The sequence below is a fragment of the Acomys russatus genome, chromosome 10 (assembly GCF_903995435.1).
Source record: "Acomys russatus chromosome 10, mAcoRus1.1, whole genome shotgun sequence".
Lineage (NCBI taxonomy): Eukaryota > Metazoa > Chordata > Mammalia > Rodentia > Muridae > Acomys > Acomys russatus.
This window is the reverse complement of record NC_067146.1, coordinates 40,840,553-40,862,238: the sequence shown is the minus strand read 5'-3', so window position 1 is coordinate 40,862,238 and position 21,686 is coordinate 40,840,553. Positions and strand designations below refer to the sequence as shown.

General features: G+C 41.6%; 1 protein-coding gene across 13 annotated transcripts in view; it reads right to left on the bottom strand.

The window, feature by feature from the left end:
• LOC127194577 (phosphatidylcholine translocator ABCB4) overlaps positions 1 to 21,686 on the bottom strand; it is a 258,699-nt gene that overhangs the window by 18,380 nt on the left and 218,633 nt on the right. The window contains exons 9-20 of one of the 13 annotated variants that reach the window (XM_051152064.1): positions 21,560 to 21,673; positions 21,081 to 21,191; positions 20,794 to 20,919; positions 15,707 to 15,910; positions 15,107 to 15,277; positions 12,011 to 12,172; positions 8,803 to 8,979; positions 7,824 to 7,970; positions 6,143 to 6,247; positions 4,596 to 4,673; positions 3,258 to 3,341; positions 2,362 to 2,565 (exon numbers count right to left, since the gene is read on the bottom strand). The exons of 10 other annotated variants lie outside the window; for them this stretch is intronic. In XM_051152064.1, coding sequence (XP_051008021.1) covers positions 2,362 to 2,565; positions 3,258 to 3,341; positions 4,596 to 4,673; positions 6,143 to 6,247; positions 7,824 to 7,970; positions 8,803 to 8,979; positions 12,011 to 12,172; positions 15,107 to 15,277; positions 15,707 to 15,910; positions 20,794 to 20,919; positions 21,081 to 21,191; positions 21,560 to 21,673 — 1,683 coding nt within the window. Of the gene's footprint in view, positions 1 to 2,361; positions 2,566 to 3,257; positions 3,342 to 4,595; positions 4,674 to 6,046; positions 6,248 to 7,823; positions 7,971 to 8,802; positions 8,980 to 12,010; positions 12,173 to 15,106; positions 15,278 to 15,706; positions 15,911 to 20,793; positions 20,920 to 21,080; positions 21,192 to 21,559; positions 21,674 to 21,686 lie in introns of those variants that run through there. 2 more of the 13 variants (XM_051152062.1, XM_051152061.1) reach the window with 2 other exon arrangements.

Genomic DNA, 21,686 nt, shown 5'->3' with positions numbered 1-21,686 from the left:
CTTTGAGCCCAGTCTCACTATGCTGCTCCATGGGGTGGAATTCAATGTAGACCCCCATTGGTCTTAAACTGGCAGCAGTCCACCTTCATCTGCTTTTTAAGTACCAGGATCATGAGCTACCACACCACACGAGAAACTTTAAAAGTTTGTAGAAAAAAACCAAAACTGAACTATGATTAAATTGTTGGAGATTAAAATATTTGTAAGCCCTCACATTTCTTAAACCTAGCATTAGCTGTGTTATAAAGCCGTTCATCCTTTGATCCCTGAGATGAAAGCTTTAGGAAGTTTATGAAGCAGCCTGGACAACATCAGGCATAGCATCTCATTTCACCAAGGTAGAAAGGCCATTGGAACTGGGAGAGTTTTCTCTGGTATCATATGGTATGAACAGAAGGCCAAACCAAAAATAAGAACTTTTTGTATTTGACACACTACTCAATGCCTTGCTACTGTCAAGCAATATCAATGATAATTTCATTGCTATCAAAATATTAACTCTCAGCTGGGTGCAATAGTGCATAGGAGGCAAAGGCAGGTAGATCTCTGTGAGTTTAAGGCCAGCCTGGTTCTACAAAGAGAATTCAGGCCAGCCAGGGCTACACAGAGAAACTCTGTCTCTCAGTGGAGTCGTGATCACTATGTTGGGTATAGTCAAGATGTTTTTATTTGTGTAATTTGCCTGCAGAAAGTTTATTTTCATTCTGACAATTTTCTCTTAAGGAATGTGGAAGGACTAAAAGATGGTGGGGGAGCGAACAAAGCTACCGCTTTTGGTGTTTGGGGGGTTGTTTCTTTGGTTGATTGGTTGGTTGATTTGTTGTTGGTACCATTGTTTTTTAAGGCTATGGCACCCAGAGAGAAAAAAACAGCACCCTATGGTACCTAAAGACAGTCCATAAGGGCGTGTCCAGCAAGTGGTAACACTTGAGAATGAAGTCCAGGACCCACAATACATGTGTTCCCAGGGAACTCCATGGGGCGGCAGCAGTGGCCACTTACAGGGTGAAGTCACAGATCTCAGCGGACAGAACCTGTTTAGGGGAAACATGCCTCTCTGCAGGCCTGGTCTTGGCTTTGTTGGTTATTTGTTTGTTCTTGTTTGTTTGCATGTTTTCTTTTGTGATAGTGTACTGATATGCAGCCCAGAATGGCCTTGAAGTAATGGCAATTTTCTTGCCTCTAATGATAAGCATAGAAGCATGTGCTACCACAACCGCATTTAATCTTACCCTTCCATGCCAGCCACCCCTAGGTAGTCACTTAACACCAAAGTCCGCTTCCTCCCTCTTAAGGTGAAGACTCTGTCTCTTCTATCCCAACACACACACACACACACACACACCAGGCTGCTGCTGTAGGAACCATCTGTTTTACTAACCATCTGCTTTATCTCTTAATTTTTCATTAAAGGGTGATATTTACACCCACAAGAACGGATATGTCCACAAACACAGTCTGTGCCTCACCATTTGAATGTATGTGCATTGCAAAGCAAATGCTTATGTGTAGAGTCAGGAGTATTTACATAACTACTGAGAGCATAAAGTGAGGGCTTTGGCTTAGACTGACTTCCTGTCCACATCTCTACATTTGCAAACCTGAAGGGTCTGGCTCAGCAGGTCAGAGTTCTTGCTCTGAAAGCACAAGGACCTCAGTTCAGATCTGCAACATGCATGTAAGAAGACTGCCGCCCCATCGAGAGGTCATCTACCACGGAATAGGCAGAACGTGTTAAAAGACTATACTGTGTGGCTGTAGGGTCTTAGACACTTGGCAAGAGTGTGTGCATGAGTGCGTGTGTGTGTGTGTGTGCGCGCGCGCACACACACACACACACACACACACACACAAGGTAGTATCATCATCTGCCTCATGGGATGATATTAAGAATAAGTTCCTATATGTATCACAGTTGTCACAGTCTCAATTTTCCCTACACATTAAAACCACTAAATAAGTAATTACTGCCATCTGGTGGCTGCTAACTTTAACAATAAAATAACAGCAGGGGTGAGGGGCAAGTGCAGACAAGCTTCAGATCTTGAATAATTCACTTCTATCCTCTGCTTTAAAACTCTCATTGGTAAAAATAATAACATTTGTTCTATCAATGACATTGGGATATGACGTCAAGGTGAAAAGTGTTTGGGCAGTTTGGAAGATCTTTATAAAAAGTTGGGTCCGGAATAGAAGTTTTACATGAACCATCTCATTTTCAAGTTCCAGATATTATCAACACAATAAAACATTTTGTACAGATTAGAAATGATCAGTTGTAGTAAAAAAGTATAATGCGGCAATGCAAGCAAGGCACGTCTACAAGCGGCACTTCTGTTGCCTGAAGCCCTCTCGGCTCACCTTTCCAGCAGCCTCCAGTTCTTTTTTATCTCTCTTGGCATTTCCGGCCAGCATTTTCATTTCAACAATCCCTGACACAGCAATGAATGGAACAACTGATAAGAGCAAAAGTGTCAATTGCCAGCCATAGATAAATGATATAATAATACCGGTCCCAAGGTTGGCTGTGTTCTGTGCAATTAAAGCCAACCTGGTTCCCGTGGCCTGCAAAAGAAAAAGAATGGGGCAGCTGGATGAGATGCCAAAGCCTACGGGTTCCAGGTTTAGGCTTTCTATTCAGACTGTGGGGTTCCACTCTCTCAACAAACCCTCGACTTGTGCCTAACTCACAAAGCTCAGCAGGTTTTGCTCCCATCCCTCCAGGAATCATCTACTGTAGAGATTAGCTGTGAGAACACACACTTGTCAGAAGGAGAACCAAACCCCAACCCCAGAGACTTACATACCCACTTGATTCAATTGTTCAGGCAGAAATTTACACTCCCCTGAAAACCATGCTACAAAGTAGTCACCTCCAAAACCCTCTATGGTTCAATTAGTTGTTTGTACAGTTCAGAAAACCAGGACCTCTGTCATGGACATTGCTGTTAACTCTCTGGTGTACCCCTTCCCCTAGGTCAAGAGTGTGGACCTAAGCTGGTCAGAGAACAGCCATCTCTTGATATAGTTACTGGCTAAGGCTTGGACATGTTGACCTATGAGCTACAACAAGAGTTATGGAAGAGGTAGAGACATGTGTCCTTCCCACTCCTTGTACACTCCAGGCAAGTTATCCACCACTGAGCTATGCATCACCCTACCCCACCCAATACCAGCTGAGAAGAGCATCTCAGTAGATGGAGCAAGACCATTCTTGCTTCATTAAGGAAGTGATTAGCAGGGGTCAGTCTACGTACTCCTTGGACCTGTGCAGCATCTGTGGCGAGTCTTGTAGAAAGGGCACCAGTGCTGTTTTTGTGATCGTCAAACCAGCTCATGTCCTGTGGAATTAAACACACGCTGAAATTAGCTCACAATTAGAACCAACAGAAATAAAACCGTCTCTCAGTGCTACAGAGAGGAGAAATATCCACCCTGAGCATGGCTATTAAAATTCAGTGGAGACCTACTGTACAGAGTGGTAATCCAGGCACAACCCTGAGCACCCCACTGCAGACACACTAGGTCACATGTCCTGACTGCTCCCTGTAGGAAGGGTTCTCTAGTCAGGGGGAGGAATCATGCCAGCTCCACCCAAGGCTGGGCTCCTGTGGGTGTTCTATCTACCAAATTGCCACAATCTGCACTTGTCACAACTTGCACTGCAGACACCTCTGCCCCCTTGGGTGCCATCTCTCATTAAGAGATAGACCTTCCTTATGTACTGTAAATGCAGAAATCAAATGAGTTCTTGCTATGCTTTTGTTTTTATTTTTTCTACACAAAGACTATCAAAGTATATCTTAGATTTGATATTAATTATAAATACTTACTGGTATTATCTTTTACTTTCATATAAAGTTATTTCCCCCAGATAGCAGGAGCTTTAAAAGTCCTCAAAAGAACTCATCAATTCATATGTGCTCAAAATATGGTGCCTACTGTGTGCCCAGTGTGAACAGGGATGTAACCAATCCAAGTCAACTGGCTTTCTTTAGTATCTTTTTTTTTTTTAAGGTGGAACATAGGTTTACACATTTCCCATGCACACTACCCCAGAATGTGACATTATATAATAAGTAAAATTGCAATAAGTTAACAAGTGAATTAACGCGAAAACAGAGTTCAAGGTAAAACATAACTCAGTTTGCAGCATTTGGGAAAACCGAGTTAGATGTTTGCCTGTGGCCCACATGGGTGCTACCAAACTTTTTCTCCTTTGAACAAAGGCACCCTAGGGTCTCCCAAGACTGGCCAGTGTCTGCAGAATCCAAAGAACAGATACAAGCACTGGAAATAAGTGTATATACATGGTGACAAGTAGTTGCAGAGTAAACCAAAGAGCTTTTGAAAAGCCATCGCCCATAAAACAAAACAAAACAAAAAAAAACAAAAACAAAAAAAAACCCAAAAAACAAAAAACAAAAACAAAAACCTTGAGAAGTCATTGGTTATTTCAGGACTAGGACCAATTTGTAGGACTCCAGTCATTCTATGCACGGAAGTCTTGGAGGGGAAATATGAGCACTGGCATGCCAACAGCAGCAGGCGGAGTCCAAAATCTAAACCCCAGGCATCATGTTTAGTGTACTCACCTGCCTCAGCATTGCTTTAAAAGCCATGGACCGCAGCCGCGTGGTGAGGATTTCGCCAGCTTTCCCAAATGTGAAGCCCTGGGGGAGAGCAAAAGGTTCAGATTCCTTCTGAGTCTCATTACTGTCCTAGCCCAACTACATACATTCACCCTGATTTTACTCTATGTGGATGTTGCCTGGCTATTCAAACAACAAGCCAATGAAATGCAGGTGCTGCTGAGCCACTGCTGAGGGTTGGAACTGTAACGATGAAAACATTGTGTGACTGTCTCATCTTCATTTCTCCTTTCAATAACTTTCAAGGGCAGAATCCCATTAACCGAGATACTGCATCGGACTAGAATATTTTTGTATGTTCCTAACACTCTCAATATAATAAAAACAGGACACAAAATTCTACACAGGGACACATTTTGGCCACTGTCCTGTAGGAAGAACAAAGGCGTCTTTCCTCTCAAACTCCAAATGAGCCCCATGTGCTCCCGGATTAGGCAACAATTAGGCTTCGTTTCCTCTCCAAGTCTCCTCGCCAGACAGTTTCCCTCTCCTTGACAACTGTGTCCAAGCTGGAGAGTAGCCCAGATGTCCAGAGCTGCCTTGCTTCTGGAGGCACATAGGATGGTTGGGTTCCAGGAATGCTGTGAGTGTTTGGGGCAGACAGGGCAGGGCGCTTGCGAGTGTATGCTGCTGAACTTCCTGAGTAAGCAGGGAATGGGTGTGTGGGGTGCAGCTGCCCCACAGGTTCCTTATCTAGCATGTCTGTCTTGGCCTGCCTTTGCAGGAGAGTTGCCGCATGCTGCCATGTTGCTCCTTCTGTGGCTTCTGGAATTCCACTGCCCGATGAGCCGAGGCTTGGAGTTGCCTTGGGCTCCATAGGGAAAGAAGGAGAAGCATGCTGGGTGGCTCCTTTCATTTTGCTGGCACTCTGGACTGTCCTTGAGCAGTCCGTCATGCTACTGGATTGACATGGCTTGGTGAAAGCTTAATCGGGTAGAGAAGAAAAGCAGGCACCAAACTCTTCTTCCTCTTTATTTGTTTGAGGCAGGATCTCACTGTGTAGTTCAGGCTAGTCTCTAACTTAGGATCCTCGGCCTTAGATTTCTGAGTGCTGGGATTATAGATATGGAGCATCTGCCTGGCTTTGACTAGCTTTTTCTGGCCAGGTGTATAATATATGAATGCAAGTGTATGTTGTTTCTAATAGTTCATCAATTAGGAGGGAGAAAGTTCTAAGGTACTTGATATTGGAAAAAGCAACCACAAAGTGAATGGTATTCTACTGTTTTGGGGTTTTGTTTTGTTTTGTTTTTTGTTTTTATTTCCGTTTGCAACCAATGAGCCCAAGTCTTCTTCCATGGGCGTGATCTTCTGCTAATGATGCACTTGTAGTGTGCACAGCTGCAGTTTCCTGGTGAAGGACTCTGCCCTTTAACAAGCCTTGACTCCACTGGCTCCTCAGCTCATTTCAGTGTGAGGATTTGGAAGTTTGCTTAGGTCTTTCTTAATTTCCCTGTTCACAGACTTGAAGGGCAATCATCACTGCTTACCTGAAGGAAGAAAGTAAAGAAAGAAAGGACTCCAAGCCCCAACAAGAGCAGCGAGAACCTGTTGCACTTTTGCTGCTTTACTGCATCATCCCCGGGGCCGAAGACCTAGAGGAGAGAGTTAAAATACCCATGTGGTGGCTGCATCCTCCTGGCTCACCCCTATCCCAGACAGTGGCTTGAGGGTCACATCTGTGAGAGTAGCTCTTGAATGGGTGGCTTTTCCAAATTGTGGTAAAATACAACCAGTATACAAATGACCATTTTTATCCCCTACTAAGTATACAGTTCAATGCATTACATATATGCATCTTGTCATATAGCCTCTCTCCCCTCCACTGCCAGCATGCTTTCATGATGCCAACATGCAATTTTTTTATTCTCCCTCTTCATAGGCCCCAGAAAGCAGCATGTATGACTTTGGGGATTACAGATCATAGCTAGGCCGAGGACAGCAATGGGCTGTGATACGTCTCCTTCTCTTCCTCTGTCTCCAGCCCCAGTTCTCAACCTTTCATTCCTGGGGCTTGCTCTGACCGGCCTTCTCCTCTCCTCCATCACCATGCCCTGCTTTTAAACCACTTATTTGCACTTGACACATTATTTTGCTCCTGTGTTTTGTGTGTTACCCCCAAAAGAAGCTGAATTTTGTAGACACCACTTAGCTTGTTTTGTGAACGATATATCTAGGCCCTGAATTCTAGAAGAAGAAAAAGAAGAAGAAGAAGAAGAAGAAGAAGAAGAAGAAGAAGAAGAAGAGAAGAAGCTGCAAGTTATGTGTCTCTTCAACTGCAAGAAAGCCAATATAATAAGATCAGAGGGTCTATTCTAATTTTTCATTGTTTGTTTATGGTCTTAATGTAGATCAATGCCAAGTATCATGAGGCAAATACATTTTAGCATGTTGGAGGATAATTTGTTTTTATCCAGAAAGTTTCTCCAATAATAATAGAGGATGGGTAACATATTTACACAACATAAAGACAGGCATTTTGAATATCTTTGTGTGTGTGTGTGTGTGTGTGTGTGTGTGTGTGTGTGTGTGTGTGTATCCCTCAATAAATTTAATGATTGGATAGTATGGATTTTCTTTCTTAGTATCAGCCTCCCACAGTCTGGAGAGAATTGCTAACCACCATTTTTGAGGCAGTACAACTGAGAAGACACTCTGAGACAACCTCACATGGTTACCTATGTGCTCCCAATCCTCAAACACACTTTGAAACAGGTTTATTTTGTATATGAAGAAACCACAGGGCAGATGGAAAGTATCCCTCCTGATCTTGCTGACCCATTCAATGTGGAGGCCTGCCTGTGTCTGGAAACCTGGACTTTCTCCTCCATCCTGACCTCTCAGGCCTGTGGTCCTGTGAGCCAAGTGCCAGTCTTGGCTCTCTAAACAAATAAGAACCGCCCCCCTGGCATGGGTTTCACCCAAGTGATGACAATTAATCAGAGAGCCTTCTCCATTGATTTTTATACTTTGTAAGTTCACTGATGTTGTAACAGGATGCTTCAAAGGCTATTCATTTTCTCTTATAATGAGTGTAGCCATAAAACGGAATCAAGAACTTTGTCTTTGTTTAATTTGAAGCTACTTAACCCCAGAATTGTTGAGGCTGGGTTGAGCAGTTGCTGATGGACTTTTTCCGTTCAGGGTGCCATGGGATGTTTTTAAACTTACAGCTATCATCTCTGACAGGATGATGGAGAATGCCGGCTGGAGAGCCCCATTGGCAATGGCACATACTGTTCCCACCACAAAGTAGGGCCACTCTGTTTTATTCAGTTTTAAGACCTTCAGAAAAGACACCGGTGGCACATTTGCATCCTAGAAAATATAAATACCAGAACAAACTGGAGACATAGACATTTGTTGTTGCAGAACAGAGAAGGCATGACTATTATCCTCAAATATTTTTCAAACTAAATACAAAAAGTACTGTCCTTGACTAGAGAATAAAAGACAGAGTCTACTGATGAAACAGTGCTGAGCATGAACCTTATACGCAGGTGAATATTTCCATGGTGTAGCCAGCTGTTGTGTAAGTCTGGTCCACAGGTTGTGAGGCAGCAGGATCCCAGTTTTGGCTCTGGGCATGCACAGCTCTGGGTCCATGTGACAGTAATGGCTAGGCCATATGAGCTGAACTGTAGTTTTCCCATCACAGTATAATTCTATGGCCCTTCCTTTCTAACAACGATGCTATCAGCATCAAACTAGGCAATAGACACAAACAGATGGATCCACATCTTCTCAAATGGAGAACAGCATCATTATCATTAACCAAAGAATTATGGGCTTGGCCTCCTTATTCTTCCCAGTGCTGCCAAATTGATCACAACCTTTCTCTTATCTTCATATTGCTGATACTGGGACTCATTTTGAATTAGCTTTGTTATCTCCGGACTACAAAGGTGAATGTAATATTTGATTTTAAAACTAAGCATGTCAGCACAAAGACTGTATTTTATCTGCTTTCCCTTGGAAATAAATTTTTTTAAATTGGCATACATTCAATTCAATGTCAAATACATTAAGAAATTAGGCTTCCAAAGAAACCTAATTTGGCCCACAGTAAAAACCACGTACTAGTCAAGGCCAAGGATTTCAACAGCAAAGCTCTAAGGCAAAGGCTTTGCTGGAATGAGGAACAACTTACAAGCTCATTGGCTTCGACATTGAGCCTGTTCTGATGTGCTCTTGAACTCTTAAGACTTTTCTTTGTAGAATTCCTAAATATGCGTGATTTCCAGCCATTTGGGGCCATGCCTCCAGCAGCCTTTTCTTCATTTAGTTCAACTTCAAATTCTTCGGACAGGATCTGGCTTCCTGATGTCTGAATGATAGATAAGACATTAAACACTGTGCGTTACATGTGTGTGTATGCATATATGTGCATACGTGTATGCCTGTATATGTGTCTAGATGGACACAATCACCAAGGTTAGAATAATAAAGCAATGTGTGTATGCATGTATGTGTACATGTGTGCATGTGTGTGCATATGTGTATGCATGTATATGTGTCTAGATGGATACAATCTCCAAGGTTAGAATAATAAAGCAACTATGAATATTACATGTATCAAAATTTTTGCAAAGTTAAATTAATCCTGGCTGAGGTTTGGGAATGAAGAAACGGCACTAAATTGAGAATGCAGTGAACCCTCAGGGTTGCCATGGTTCCATCCTCCATCTCTCCAAAAGAACCAACTAGGAACAGGGAGGATAAAACAAAAATCAGAAGTAGGCACAGGGAGGGAACCAAGAAAGAAACCCTCACAGGCCCCAAGAGGCCCAGAACGAGTAGAATAGGCAAGCCCTATTCACTTAACAGGATGATATCAAGGTGCAATGCGGCTAAGCTGGCAGCACTGCTGAGAAGTAGTTCTTTATTGTCATTCACTTTGAAAATGTACCAAGCTTTCTTGGGAGAGAAGGCCTAGAGAACACAATACAGAGAGTTTAGAGCAATCTGGTTGGCTCCCAGCCAAAGTCTTTGCAGTAGTACGAGGTCATTCTTAGGGGAGAAACAGAAGTGGGACAGGTAAGGACAACGGGACATTTCACTTGAGACTCGCACATGTCATTATATTGTCTTGCTAATAATCATGTTGAAGTGAAAGCGCAATGTCTTCGTTTCTTTCTCGGTTGCTGTAAACAACTGACTAGAGCAACTTAAGGGAGAAAGAAGGGCTTTAATTGGCTGGCAATCCCACATTACAACCCATTCCAGCCAAAGCTTGAGGAAGCATCTACAGTGCATTGACAGTCAAGAAGCAAAGAGCAATAACGCAAGGCCCAGCTTCCTATCCACAGTTAAGGTGGGTTACCTCGTATCATTAATGAGATCAAGATAATTCCCCATGGCCATGTCCCAGAGACTTTTCTCCTTGTGGCCTAGATTCTGCCAAGGTGACAATTAACATTACCCATTATAATCGCATATATTTTAAAGCAGGAAGTGATAGAGTCTTTATATAAAACTGAATAATAAAACTTTCTAACAATTTACTCTTTTAGGAATTTGAAAGTTTCAGTAACTATTTTGTATCAGGTGCTTTGAAAAACAATAACAACTCAATAACATACGAACCAAATAATGAACCCATCTTTAAAAACCATCAGAGGCTTTGCAGTGTACTCAGACATTTGTGTTATTTTTTTTTCCTTTTGGGGATATATATGAGATATTTGTAATATATCAATATATGTGTTTTATTTGACATATTTCACATATTTATTGGGCTCAATATAGTACTTTGTGTATGTGTGTGGGGGTATGTGTGAAAAGCTGTGTGTGGGAATGTGTGTGTGCCCGGCAGAAGATCCAAGTGAAGGCCAGGTTATAACCTCAGATTTTGTTCCTCAGGTGCTATCCACCTTTTATCTCTTTCTGTTTTTGAAAGAGGGTCCCTTATTGGTCTAGGCTAGACCATGTAACCAGAAGTTCCTGAGGATTCACCTGTCTTCCCCAGGACCAGGATTACATGTGTGCATGCCATCATGCCTGGCTCTTTTTCATACCCAAGAACAAAGTTAGGTCTTCTTGTGTAGAAGGTAAGCATACTACTGGCAAATATACTGTCCCCGGCTACCAGTGCACTGTCTCAGCACATGACTATGCTCAGTATGACTGATAAGCATAAGTAAATGGCATATTGGTCACCTCAAACATTATCGTTTTTATTGGAAAGACTCAAAGTCCTCTCTCCTTGTGCTGGGGATACAGCTCAGTGGCAGAACGTTTGCCTTGCAAGAATAAGGCCTTGGTTTCAGTCCTTACAACTGAAAAAGAGCTATTCTGAAGTACTTAACCCACTGTTGTCAGTCATATTACCCTACTGTACTCTAAAGAATTGGTTATCCCTCCCCTCTGCCTGCACCTCTGCCAATCATCTCCTTACCCTCTCCACCACTCCCCAGTCTCTACAAACCTTCGTTCTATTTTCTTCTTCTGGAAGAGCAACATCTTAGCTTGTACATGTTAATGCCAGGTACTTGTTTCTTAAACTTAAAAGCAATGGCTGAAAGTAGGTTTGCTATTCCAAATGCAAGACTGCTGCTCAGCAGGCTGGGACTTGTCAGAAAACTCAGGGAATTGATGCCATTTTAAGATTTGTGCTTGTCCTAGCAGTGTTTGAATAGAAAACATGAAAACTGAAACAAGCTAAGTCTCTAGAGAAACTAAGTTATAAGATAGTTTCTAGAGAAATAAATGATAAGAAACACATTTTTTATAACTACTGCTGAGAAATTGAAATAATAATATTCTATGATGTGAGTCTTCAATGTCAAGGGGGAAATCTGAAATACACGTTTACAAACTTACAATGTCAAAACAAATACACGTAGTTTAACATTTAAGAACTACAGTCATAGGAAAGTTCTAGGTTACATATTCTGCAAGTTTGCTAAAATGATAGTGCACAATATGAAACAGATTTTTTTAGATCAAGCAATTTCTAAAACTGACTATTCACCTCCTAAAGCTATAAATGTTGCCACTTGCTTTACCAGGTTTGTTTACAAAGCACTTATAAATTGCACCCCTCCCCTAGCCACGGTAGATTTCTTTCTCCTTCTGCTGGGATGGCCTTATAGTTCAGACACATTCCCCAGACAGTCAATAATCATTGCTCTAATGAGTACATTAACTGTGATCTTTGTATATGCCTTTCCTCCCCTGAGCCCTTTACTCTTTCCCAGCTTCTGAATTAAGTACAACTTCAGTTTTACCTAATTTTAATGCCCCATTCTAGCCATGATTACCCTATGTGACATAAGCTGTAATCTATTTCGATAATTTAAAGACTGCCTTATCAGCAGCCCAGACGACAGAGAAAACTGTCCCTGATGTGCCAGTACCTGCATATTAACAAGTTTGAAGTAGACTCCTTCCTTCTTCATTAGCTCACTGTGGCTCCCTTGCTCCACAATGACTCCATCCTCAAACCCAGCGATGACATCTGCGTTTCGGACTGTAGACAATCTGTGAGCTATCACAATGGTGGTTCGTCCTTCTCTGGCCTAAAGAGGAAAGGGACAAATCTGTGGTACATTGGGTTTATGGTGCTAGCACATTGACAATCAACAGGCACAATTAAGCCTTGGGCAGATGCTGTTTGCAAGCAGGTGACAGGGACACTCCATATTTCTGTGTGCTTAAAGCACAGGCTCCACTCTTTTATAAAAGACAAAAGTCACATTTAAGTTCCATACCAGGGAGGTCAACCCTTTCAATATGAAGGCAGATTACTCTGGAAGCCTATGATGGTATCTGATACTCAAGAAAGACTTAAAGTATCTTCACGTTTGTAGGATGAGCCCTAACTCTGAGCTGTGTAGTGCACCGGTGATGATGGCATAAGCATTTTATGAAGGTCATTGTGAAGATGTAAATGTAGTTTTTAATTGCCAGATGTAATTGGTAAATAAACCTCTCATAAGGGCTGGTTCAACTCAACTATTCTGGCTCAAACTCCTCTCTAAGTTGACTGACTCAATCTGGGTTCTCTCAGCTTCTGATTGAATTGCTCTGCTTGGCCTCAAACTAACTCTGGCAATTTGTTCTAATTTTCTAGGTCCTTCTTATTCTATGGCTTCAACTGCCTTTTCTAACCTGCACTGAAGTGTATGAATTCACATACAAACTCAACTTCACACTGCACTGACTCCCAACCGACTCTCCCTGCACTGCTCTTAAGCAGCTTCTCCTTTCTGTGCTGTTCCCATGAGACTTGGGCGTATCCTGTCTCTGCCTCATTCTGTCAAATCTTTTTGATTCATCACTTTGTCTGTCCCTCAACTGGATGTAATTTTTAAACATGGCTGTTCCTTCTACAAACTCATTTTACCTTAAAGGTGTATACTAAGGGTGTATCTATATTCCAGCCAGAGGGATTAAGGGTGTGTGGCATGTCTGTATGGCATTCCAGACCTAGGTCTTTGGATGTGATCCCTTGCCAGAGCAGCCCTGTTGCTGGATTCAAATTCCTCTACATGAAGTGACAGTCTTTTTCAGAGCATAATATTGACACAATTCCAATGGACTGTAAGGCGACGTGTAGATGTAGCAGGATAGTTGAAATTAGAGCTCAAAGATCCTCAGAATCTCTGTCTCCAGAGTGAGACCAATATTGTTGCCTTTTCTACTCTGCCCCACACAGCTTTTATAGATGTTGAAATCAGATCACCCCTCTACGTCTTCAGTGACATCACATGATGGCTTGATAGACTTAATGAACATTTAAACCCTGGATTATGCCCACTAAATTATTAATGTTATATCAGTAACAGTGGCTACACTTTCTGGTACTCATTAGCCCTATTTGACCAACAATCCCTTAAAAACTAATGCCAACATCATAAGACTAGTCATAATTTAGCTTAAGTAACTAGACTAGGAATAAAAATAACAAGCTAGATTCATAATAACTAAAGAAGTAGTAACAATGTAAATGCTCATCAGTTGAAAATGGTTAACCAAATGAGGGATGTCCATACAATCGAAATGTTACTGAGCTATGTAAAGGAATGAAGTTTGATGCCAGTTACAACAATGATGAAGTTTGAAATTTCTGTGCTACATGAAAAAAGACAGTAACAAAGGCCAGCAAGATGGTGCAGCTTGTAAGGTTATTTGCTATGCAAGCCTGGTGATATGCACTGGACTCTGGGAATCAACATAAAGTGGAAGGAGAAAACTGTCTCCACAAAGTTGTCCTTCGACCTCTACACAAGTGCTGTGGCATGTGTTCCCCTCTCATATATATATATATATATATATATATATATATATACACACACACACACAACAACAACAACAGTAAGGACAGCAACAAAAGGCCACACATTGCATGATTCTACTTATACAAAATGTCTAGAACCAGCAAAGCCCCAGAAAGAAGAAGCTTAGCATCTGGAAAGGACTAACTGAGAGTGACACCAGAAGTGGTTGACTAGTTTCTTTTGGGGAGGGATAAAAATTTTCTGGAATTAGATACTATTGATGATTGCACAACCCAATCAGTATACTAAATTTTTTCTTTTCTTTTGTTTGTTGATTATAATCCAGCTTTATTTTTATTTAATTCTGAATTTCAAAGCTTTTAAGGGGGAGTGGTTATAGTTACCCTAAGGAGTAGATACATTACTTAGATACAATTGTTAATGATACATTACACTTACAAATAATGATGGCATTATTGCCACAATATATGGTCTTTTGTACTATTTTTAAACTAGACCAGTGTTTAGGTAATCAGGCTTACACGTGTGTGCATATATACTTATATATGTGTGAATATATATGTATTTCCAGGTATATTTCAATATAAGTACTTGTATTTTTACTGACTTAAAAAATTAATAGCCGGGCAGTGGTGGCACATGTCTTTAATCTCAGCACTCAGGAAGCAGAGGCAGGTGGATCACTGTGAGTTCAAGGCCAGCCTGGTCTACAAAGTGAGTCCAGGATAGTCAAGGCTACACAGAGAAACCCTGTCTCAAAAAACAAAAAGCAACAACAAAAATTTAATAAATACACAAAATAGCTTAAAATTTAGAGTTAAGTACAGCAAAGAACACTATTTCATCACCAAAAATTGTTATAGAAATACTTAAAACTACTTATTTAAAAATTAATTTCCTCGCATATTTTAGGATAATTGATTTTGTCAAACATAAATGTGCAAAAAAGGAAAACCTGCATGGTACCTCCCACAAGTCTGGTTCTAGGTTCACTGTAGCATGGTGGAAGCCAGTGAAGAGCATTGACCTCTCTCTCTGAAGCAAGTGCAATAGCCCAGGAGAAATCAATACATCCCAAAAGATGACCTCATTTGCCACAGGGGATTTATTTCTCAATCTAGATTCCCAAAGAATTGGCAAAAATTTTACAAAACATCCCGATGTGCTGCCCACCCCCTACCCTGCGTGCTGGGTACCTCCTCCAGTACCGACCTTATCCAAAGCAGCCTGCACCTCAGCTTCACTTTCAGTGTCCAAGGCTGAGGTGGCCTCGTCCAGCAGGAGGATCTTGGGGTTGCGGACCAGTGCGCGAGCAATGGCGATTCTTTGTTTCTGCCCTCCACTCAGCTGAGCCCCTCTGTCACCAACCAGGGTGTCAAATTTCTAGACAGAAAACCCAGAAGAGCTCTTGAAATACATTCATTCATTCAGTTTTACAGTGTTGGGGATCAAACTCACACAGGGCCTTGAGTATGCTTGGCAAGCCCTCTAGCACTGAGCTATATGTCAGTCGTCTCAAAATATTTTAAGTAGGAACACATAGAGTGTTGCAGAAATAAATGAAAATAACTGAAGCCTTGACTCTTATGGTGTGTCATCAATTATAATAAACACTGAACTGTAATTACCAACACATATCCTATATGTTTTTATATAGCTTACATACAGAATATAGTCTGCAATCCTTACCTGAATAATTTAAGGGGTTTACCCAGCAAGGTTGAAAAAAAAATTGTACCTAAACTTTAGTTAGCCTTCGAAGCAAGAACTCAATCCCCTGTGTTTCAACTCTGATTTTAAAGGAGGCTTTACCTGTGGTAGCTTCATGATGAACTCATACGCATTGGCTTCTTTGACAGCTTTCTTTATCTCATCCATGGTTACATCCCCACGGCCATAGCGGATATTTTCAGCAATTGTGGTTGAAAACAGCACTGGCTCCTGACTCACCACACCAATGATTTCCCGCAGATACCTAACATTAAAGGTCCGGATGTCCTTCCCATCAATGCTAATCTGAAAGAAAGAAAGGTTTCCTAGTGGGTATTTACTAATATTGAATTCATTCAGAAGTTAGAAATAACAATTAAACAGTAATATGCAGGAATAAAATGAAGCACCCATACTTTTCCCTGATATTTTCATATATACAGCCTCTTCAAGATTGGATCATTGGATGAGCACGCACGGGATGGACTTAGATACCCTACACATATGTAGCAGCTGTACAGTGTGTGGTCATCACATGGGTTCCCTAACAATGGGAGTAGGAGCTGTCTCTGACTCTCTCTTACCTGCCCTTGGATCACTTCCCTCTAACTGGGCTGCCTTGTCTGGCTTCAGTGGAAGAACATGCACCTAGTCTGGCTGTGACTTGAGATGCTAGGGTAGGTTGGTACCACCAGGGGCCTCCCCTTCTCTGAGAAGGAGATGAGGAAATGGGGGGAGGGAAGGGGAGTGAGGGTGGGACTAGAATGAGAGGAGGGACGGGGCGAGGATCAGGCTATAAAGTGATAAATAAATAAATAAATGAAAAAAAAAGGGGATGGATCATTGGTTATCTACCATAAGAAATTTTAGATATGTAGTTGTCACAGTTATAATTTTAGATATGTAATTATTTGTCATAGCTTTAAAAAAAATGATCCAAGGCCCTCTAGATACTCAGGGGAGTGCTCTCCCGTTGTATTACACCTCCAGCCCCAGTAATGTTTTAGGCATGCCGCTGTTTTTAATTACCAATGTTAAACTTAAATGTCTCCCTACTTATCTATGTAGGCACAAGGTTATTGTGCAATTCAAATGTTGCTTTCTGTACCTCCCCCTGTGTCTGGTGGCAATCCTTGTTCTGAGAATTTCCTGTCTAAACAGTGTATAAACTCTGCTCTCCATTTATCCCTCTGATATGTCAATAAAGCAGCTTATAGCCAATCGATGGGCCCGGGAGAGAAGAGGGCTGGACTTCCTGCCAGCCAGGAGAGGAGGAGTTAGGAGAACAAGTACAGGATTCAGCCATGGATGGAGGTTCGAGGAAAAGCCGGAGGAGGGGGCTGGAGCTGAGGAAAGCTACAAAGTGCATCTATCACTGGGACGCTTTCTGGGAGTAAAACAAAATAGCATAGAGGGTTAAGAACAGACTTTCACTGCTCAGATTGCATTGTGGAAATAAGCCAAGAGAAACAAACACTCTTTTATGAAAATAACTTCAACAAATAGTGCCCAACATGGGGCTTGGAATAATGGAAAATCTAGGCTCTAATGCTGTAGAAGCAGGGCGTGGAGAAATTAATATACTGTTTCAAGATATGACCAAAAGGTTTCCAGAGGTTTCTGCCACTGCGTTCTCTCCCGCTTTACTCGCTGAGGGGAGTCTCTGGTTTTTGCTTCATTGTCTTCCCACATTCTGTTTTTTAAATTGTTGTGAGAATGACTAAACAACTGGAAAAAGTTGTCAGTGGATGTCACTAAATTCTCTCTTTTTGGAAAGGATTGCAGAGTTGGCTGTGCAACTAGAGAGTTTGCAGGTAGAAGTTGAGGTACTTGGAAAACAAAAAGTTATGTCAGTAAAGGGAGAACAGCTGGAGAGCTGGAGTTTCCCACCCTTGCCACCCAGCCCTGCTCCTTGAACTTGTGGTGTTAAGTTCCCACAGCCCCTGGAAAGGCTCGGAAGAGATTACCACCATTAACTTTCCCAGTAGCCACCAAAAGCCTCAAATATAAAAATGCTCAGTGCTTTAACTGTGGCAAATTCAGTCATTTGAAAAGAAATTGTGTCCAAACTGCTAAAAAGCCTCAGAGCTCAAAATGGCCAATGCATTAAATCTGAGAAATATGGTATGTTCCACCAGAGACGGGAACAAGCCATATCTGGCAACACTGGGTTCTTGGCAAGAATGTTTAAGGTTCGCTGAGTCTGTAGACAATGTGATTAAGGGGTCGTCTAACTAGTGAATGTACGTCCAAGAGACACATACAAGGTAACTTCTTGCCATTAGGAAGAAGCTTTGGAGTCCTAGGTCAAGGCTCAACAGCAAAAAGTACAAACTATTCCAGCTAGGAGCAGCCCAGAATTATCAAGTTATGAAAAAACAAAACCAAAAACACAAACAACAACAACAACAATAGCAAGTCTCATTCATATTAGAAGAAAGGTCATTTTTTAAACAGAAAGGGGGGAATGTTGTGGAAGTTTCGTTTATTTTATTTATTTATTTATTTATTTATTTTTTTTTTTTTTTTTTTTTTTTTTTTTTTTTTTTGGTTTTTCGAGACAGGGTTTCTCTGTGTAGCCTTGGCCATCCTGGACTCACTTTGTAGACCAGGCTGGCCTCAAACTCACAGCGATCCGCCTGCCTCTGCCTCCCGAGTGCTGGGATTAAAGGCGTGCACCACCACGGAAGTTTCGTTTATATGTAAACATGTTTTTGTTTTAATCCCAGGTATGGGATATGGGGGCTGCTTCAGTTTGTTCCCAGCTGATAACTGCCTGAGATCTTTGTCAGCTGGGAACTACAGTTATGTGGGGGCCTGGCCTTTGCCAATGGGGATAAAAGCCAGATCCAAAGGGAGACTGGGGGCTCAGAGAAAGAAGAAGGCTACTGGGGCTTCCCCCTGCTGCTCCTGGCTGCTGTTGATGGAGTGTGATGAGAAGAAGTTGGAGAGATCCTGGAAAGAGAATTTGATTTGCTGCTGCAAAGAACCTGCTGACCCTGAACAGCAGGAAGCAGCTAAAGAAAACTACACCCCCTCCCCCCAGTAACCTTCTTTCTCCCCTACCTGGTGTTGGGGTGTTGGAAGGAATTGGGGTGGAGAAGGGAGAAAAAGATTTAAGGAACCCAAAATAAAAATAGATTTTAAAAAATATGCCAACATATCTAGTCCACATATATTTAGATGATATATCTAAATATGGCGTTTTGCTGTGCTCAACACACCATAATCTACTTTATCATGTCTTAACTTTTGGACATTTTGGTTTTTTAATCATTATAAAAGCAAAGAATCATTAAGTTGAAGGGCATGATTTATTTTGCTTCCTTAATATCAATCGCTTTATTTAAAAAAACTGGTGTTTGCAGGGCATTTATTCCTTGACGAATAAAAGCTAAAACGAATAAAAACTCCTTATAAGTAATTTAATACATCTGCTTTATTGTACCTTACTAGAACTGAGACCCAATGTTTTTTTTCATAATTAATACATACAGGTCATCGGTTTATCTTTGTTAAGCTGACCACTTTGATTAAGTTTGTTCACTGAAAATTTAATACATACATACATACATGCATACGTACATACACACACATATACTGCATTATGTATATTTTCACTCCCAATCCACTCTTATCTTCCTCCCAGCCCTGTAAAATCTCCCCCATCCCTATAAGTCCTTTCTCTAGTTCGTGCCTTTTTACTGTTTTTTGACTCGCCAAAGCCATCTATATGACTATGGGTTTGGATCTATCCATTAGAATCTGGTGGGATTGTGGGAGATAGGGGCATACAAGAAAAGAAATGCCTGCCCCTCTCCCAGAATCCACCAGAGCCAATAATTTAAGCTGACCATTCTCAAAAATATTTTGTAAATTTATATTTATCCTCCCTTTTAAAAACTGTTTAAGAATTTTGTAAATTGTGTTTTTACACCCATCTTCTTGCCCCAGCTCCTCTCAGGTTCACTTCCTTTCCACACCCACCAACTCTGTGTCCTCATGGAGTCCAGTCCTACCTGTGTTTACTACATACTCTGATCTACGAGGGCCCATAAAAATAACTCTCCTGTCCTCTCTCTCTCTCTCTCTCTCTCTCTCTCTCTCTCTCTCTCTCTCTCTTTCTCTCTCATTTTTTTCTCAAATTATTTTCTTGTTCATATCCTATAACAACCAGGGTTGCTTCCATGGATTCACATTACTTTCTTAATTACTAAACTGTTAAGTGATAAAGGAGGGCCCGGCACATTGTGGGTAGTTCCATTCCCTGAGAAGGTGATCCTGGGCTACAAAATGTAGCTGAGCACGGTCCAGAGAGCCAGCAAGTAAACCTCCTCCATGACTTCTGTTCCAAGTGCCTGTGTGAGTTTCTGTCCTAACTCAGTGATGGGCTGGAGCCAAAGGAACTCTCTCCTCCCCTGAGTTGCTTTTGGGCATGATGTTTGTCAAGGCAATAGGAAGAAAGCTAAGACCTTTAGTGAAGTTGTGTTTTCTAGCTGTTGACCAACGCTGGGACAACTGAAGAAGAATGCAAACTGTGACTTCGTGCTGTTAACTTAAGATTGCAATAATTCTGATCACTCTTCTCTATATAAGAGAATACATTCCTTAGGAAATATGTTCCGAAGCACACGTATGTTTAGAATACATACACAAAGGGGAATAAGGCAAGTGGGTCAGAATAAAAACAAACAGTAGATACAGGGGAAGGGTATGTGTGTTCTCTGCAAAGAAGAACTTTCTAATCTATTCTCACCCTCCATATTCCTTTAAGAGATTCAGACTTCTCTGTGGCTATGCCACTCCTTCTTTTAGATGTCCCAAAGTGAAGGAAAACAACCATTTTGTTGGATTTAGTAGCAGTTTTAAATTATCTGTGACCCCTATTATCAGGATGTTAAGAATAACTATGTGGGATTCGTTTGGTCAAATGCCCTGGGAGCAATCTTCTGTCTTTGAGTGGCAGGAGAGTACTCTTTTGCTCCCGTTGTTTTCAAGGCTGCTATTGAAGGCATTTTTTTCCACCAGCCCCCCCCCCCAAAACAAACATGTTTTGTCCCCATGTGTAGCAACATGGTAAGCTCTTGCCAAAATCAGACTCACATACAGATGTGTTACGAAGAAAGCATTTTCTAAGAGCTTATTCCTGCTCAGCTTCCCGTGTAGGGAGCTTGGTTCTTCCCACTTACCGTACCCTCTGTGGGGTCGTAGAGCCTCTGCAGTAGCTGCACCGTGGTGCTTTTCCCACAGCCACTGTTGCCAACCAGGGCCACCGTCTGTCCGCTCTGCACCGTCAGGTTGAGGCCCTTCAAGATCTGCAGGGGAAAGTGAGGAAGAGCACACTTCGCAACAAAGCTCCAAGAAAGGAATAGTTCAATTCTATTTAGAGCTTGAGAAAAGAGTGTCAGGCAGATGAGACTTCATTGAGACAATTAGGGATCAACTTAAGCTAGGACCGGAGTATGGCTGACAGTACCTTGATATTAGCCCGAGACGGATAGGAGAAGTGAACGTCACTGAACTCCACATTTCCTTTGATGCTGTCTGGTTTGTGTCCTCTCTCTGAAAAACTGTCAATTTTAGGATTCTAAATAAAACAAAATTCAATGACTATTTTATCAAAGAATAAGCAATTGTATTTTTAAGGAATAGGGTACATCAAATTCTAAAAATAGAGCCTGGGGTAGCATAATCTCCTTCCTGTGAGCAAACACACAATAAAGATGGTGTGTGTGTGTGTGTGTGTGTGTGTGTGTGTGTGTGTGTGTGTGTGTGTGTGTGTGCATGATTCACTGAAACTTGGGAATAATCATTTTATTTCATGCAGCATTTCACTTCCAATGTTTGGCATATATTTGCAGATTTTCTATGCATATTTCTACAAATAACAAAGCATATTGGATAAGTCCCAACACCACAATGACTCCATCAGCTTTCAAATAATCAAAGACTTACATTATCAATAATGTCAAAGATCACATAAGCTGCTCCTCTCGCATTGGCAAAGGCATCAATACAGGGGGCAGCCTGCCCCACACTGAAAGCCCCAATGAGGATTGAGAAGAAGACCTGAGCAAAAGAG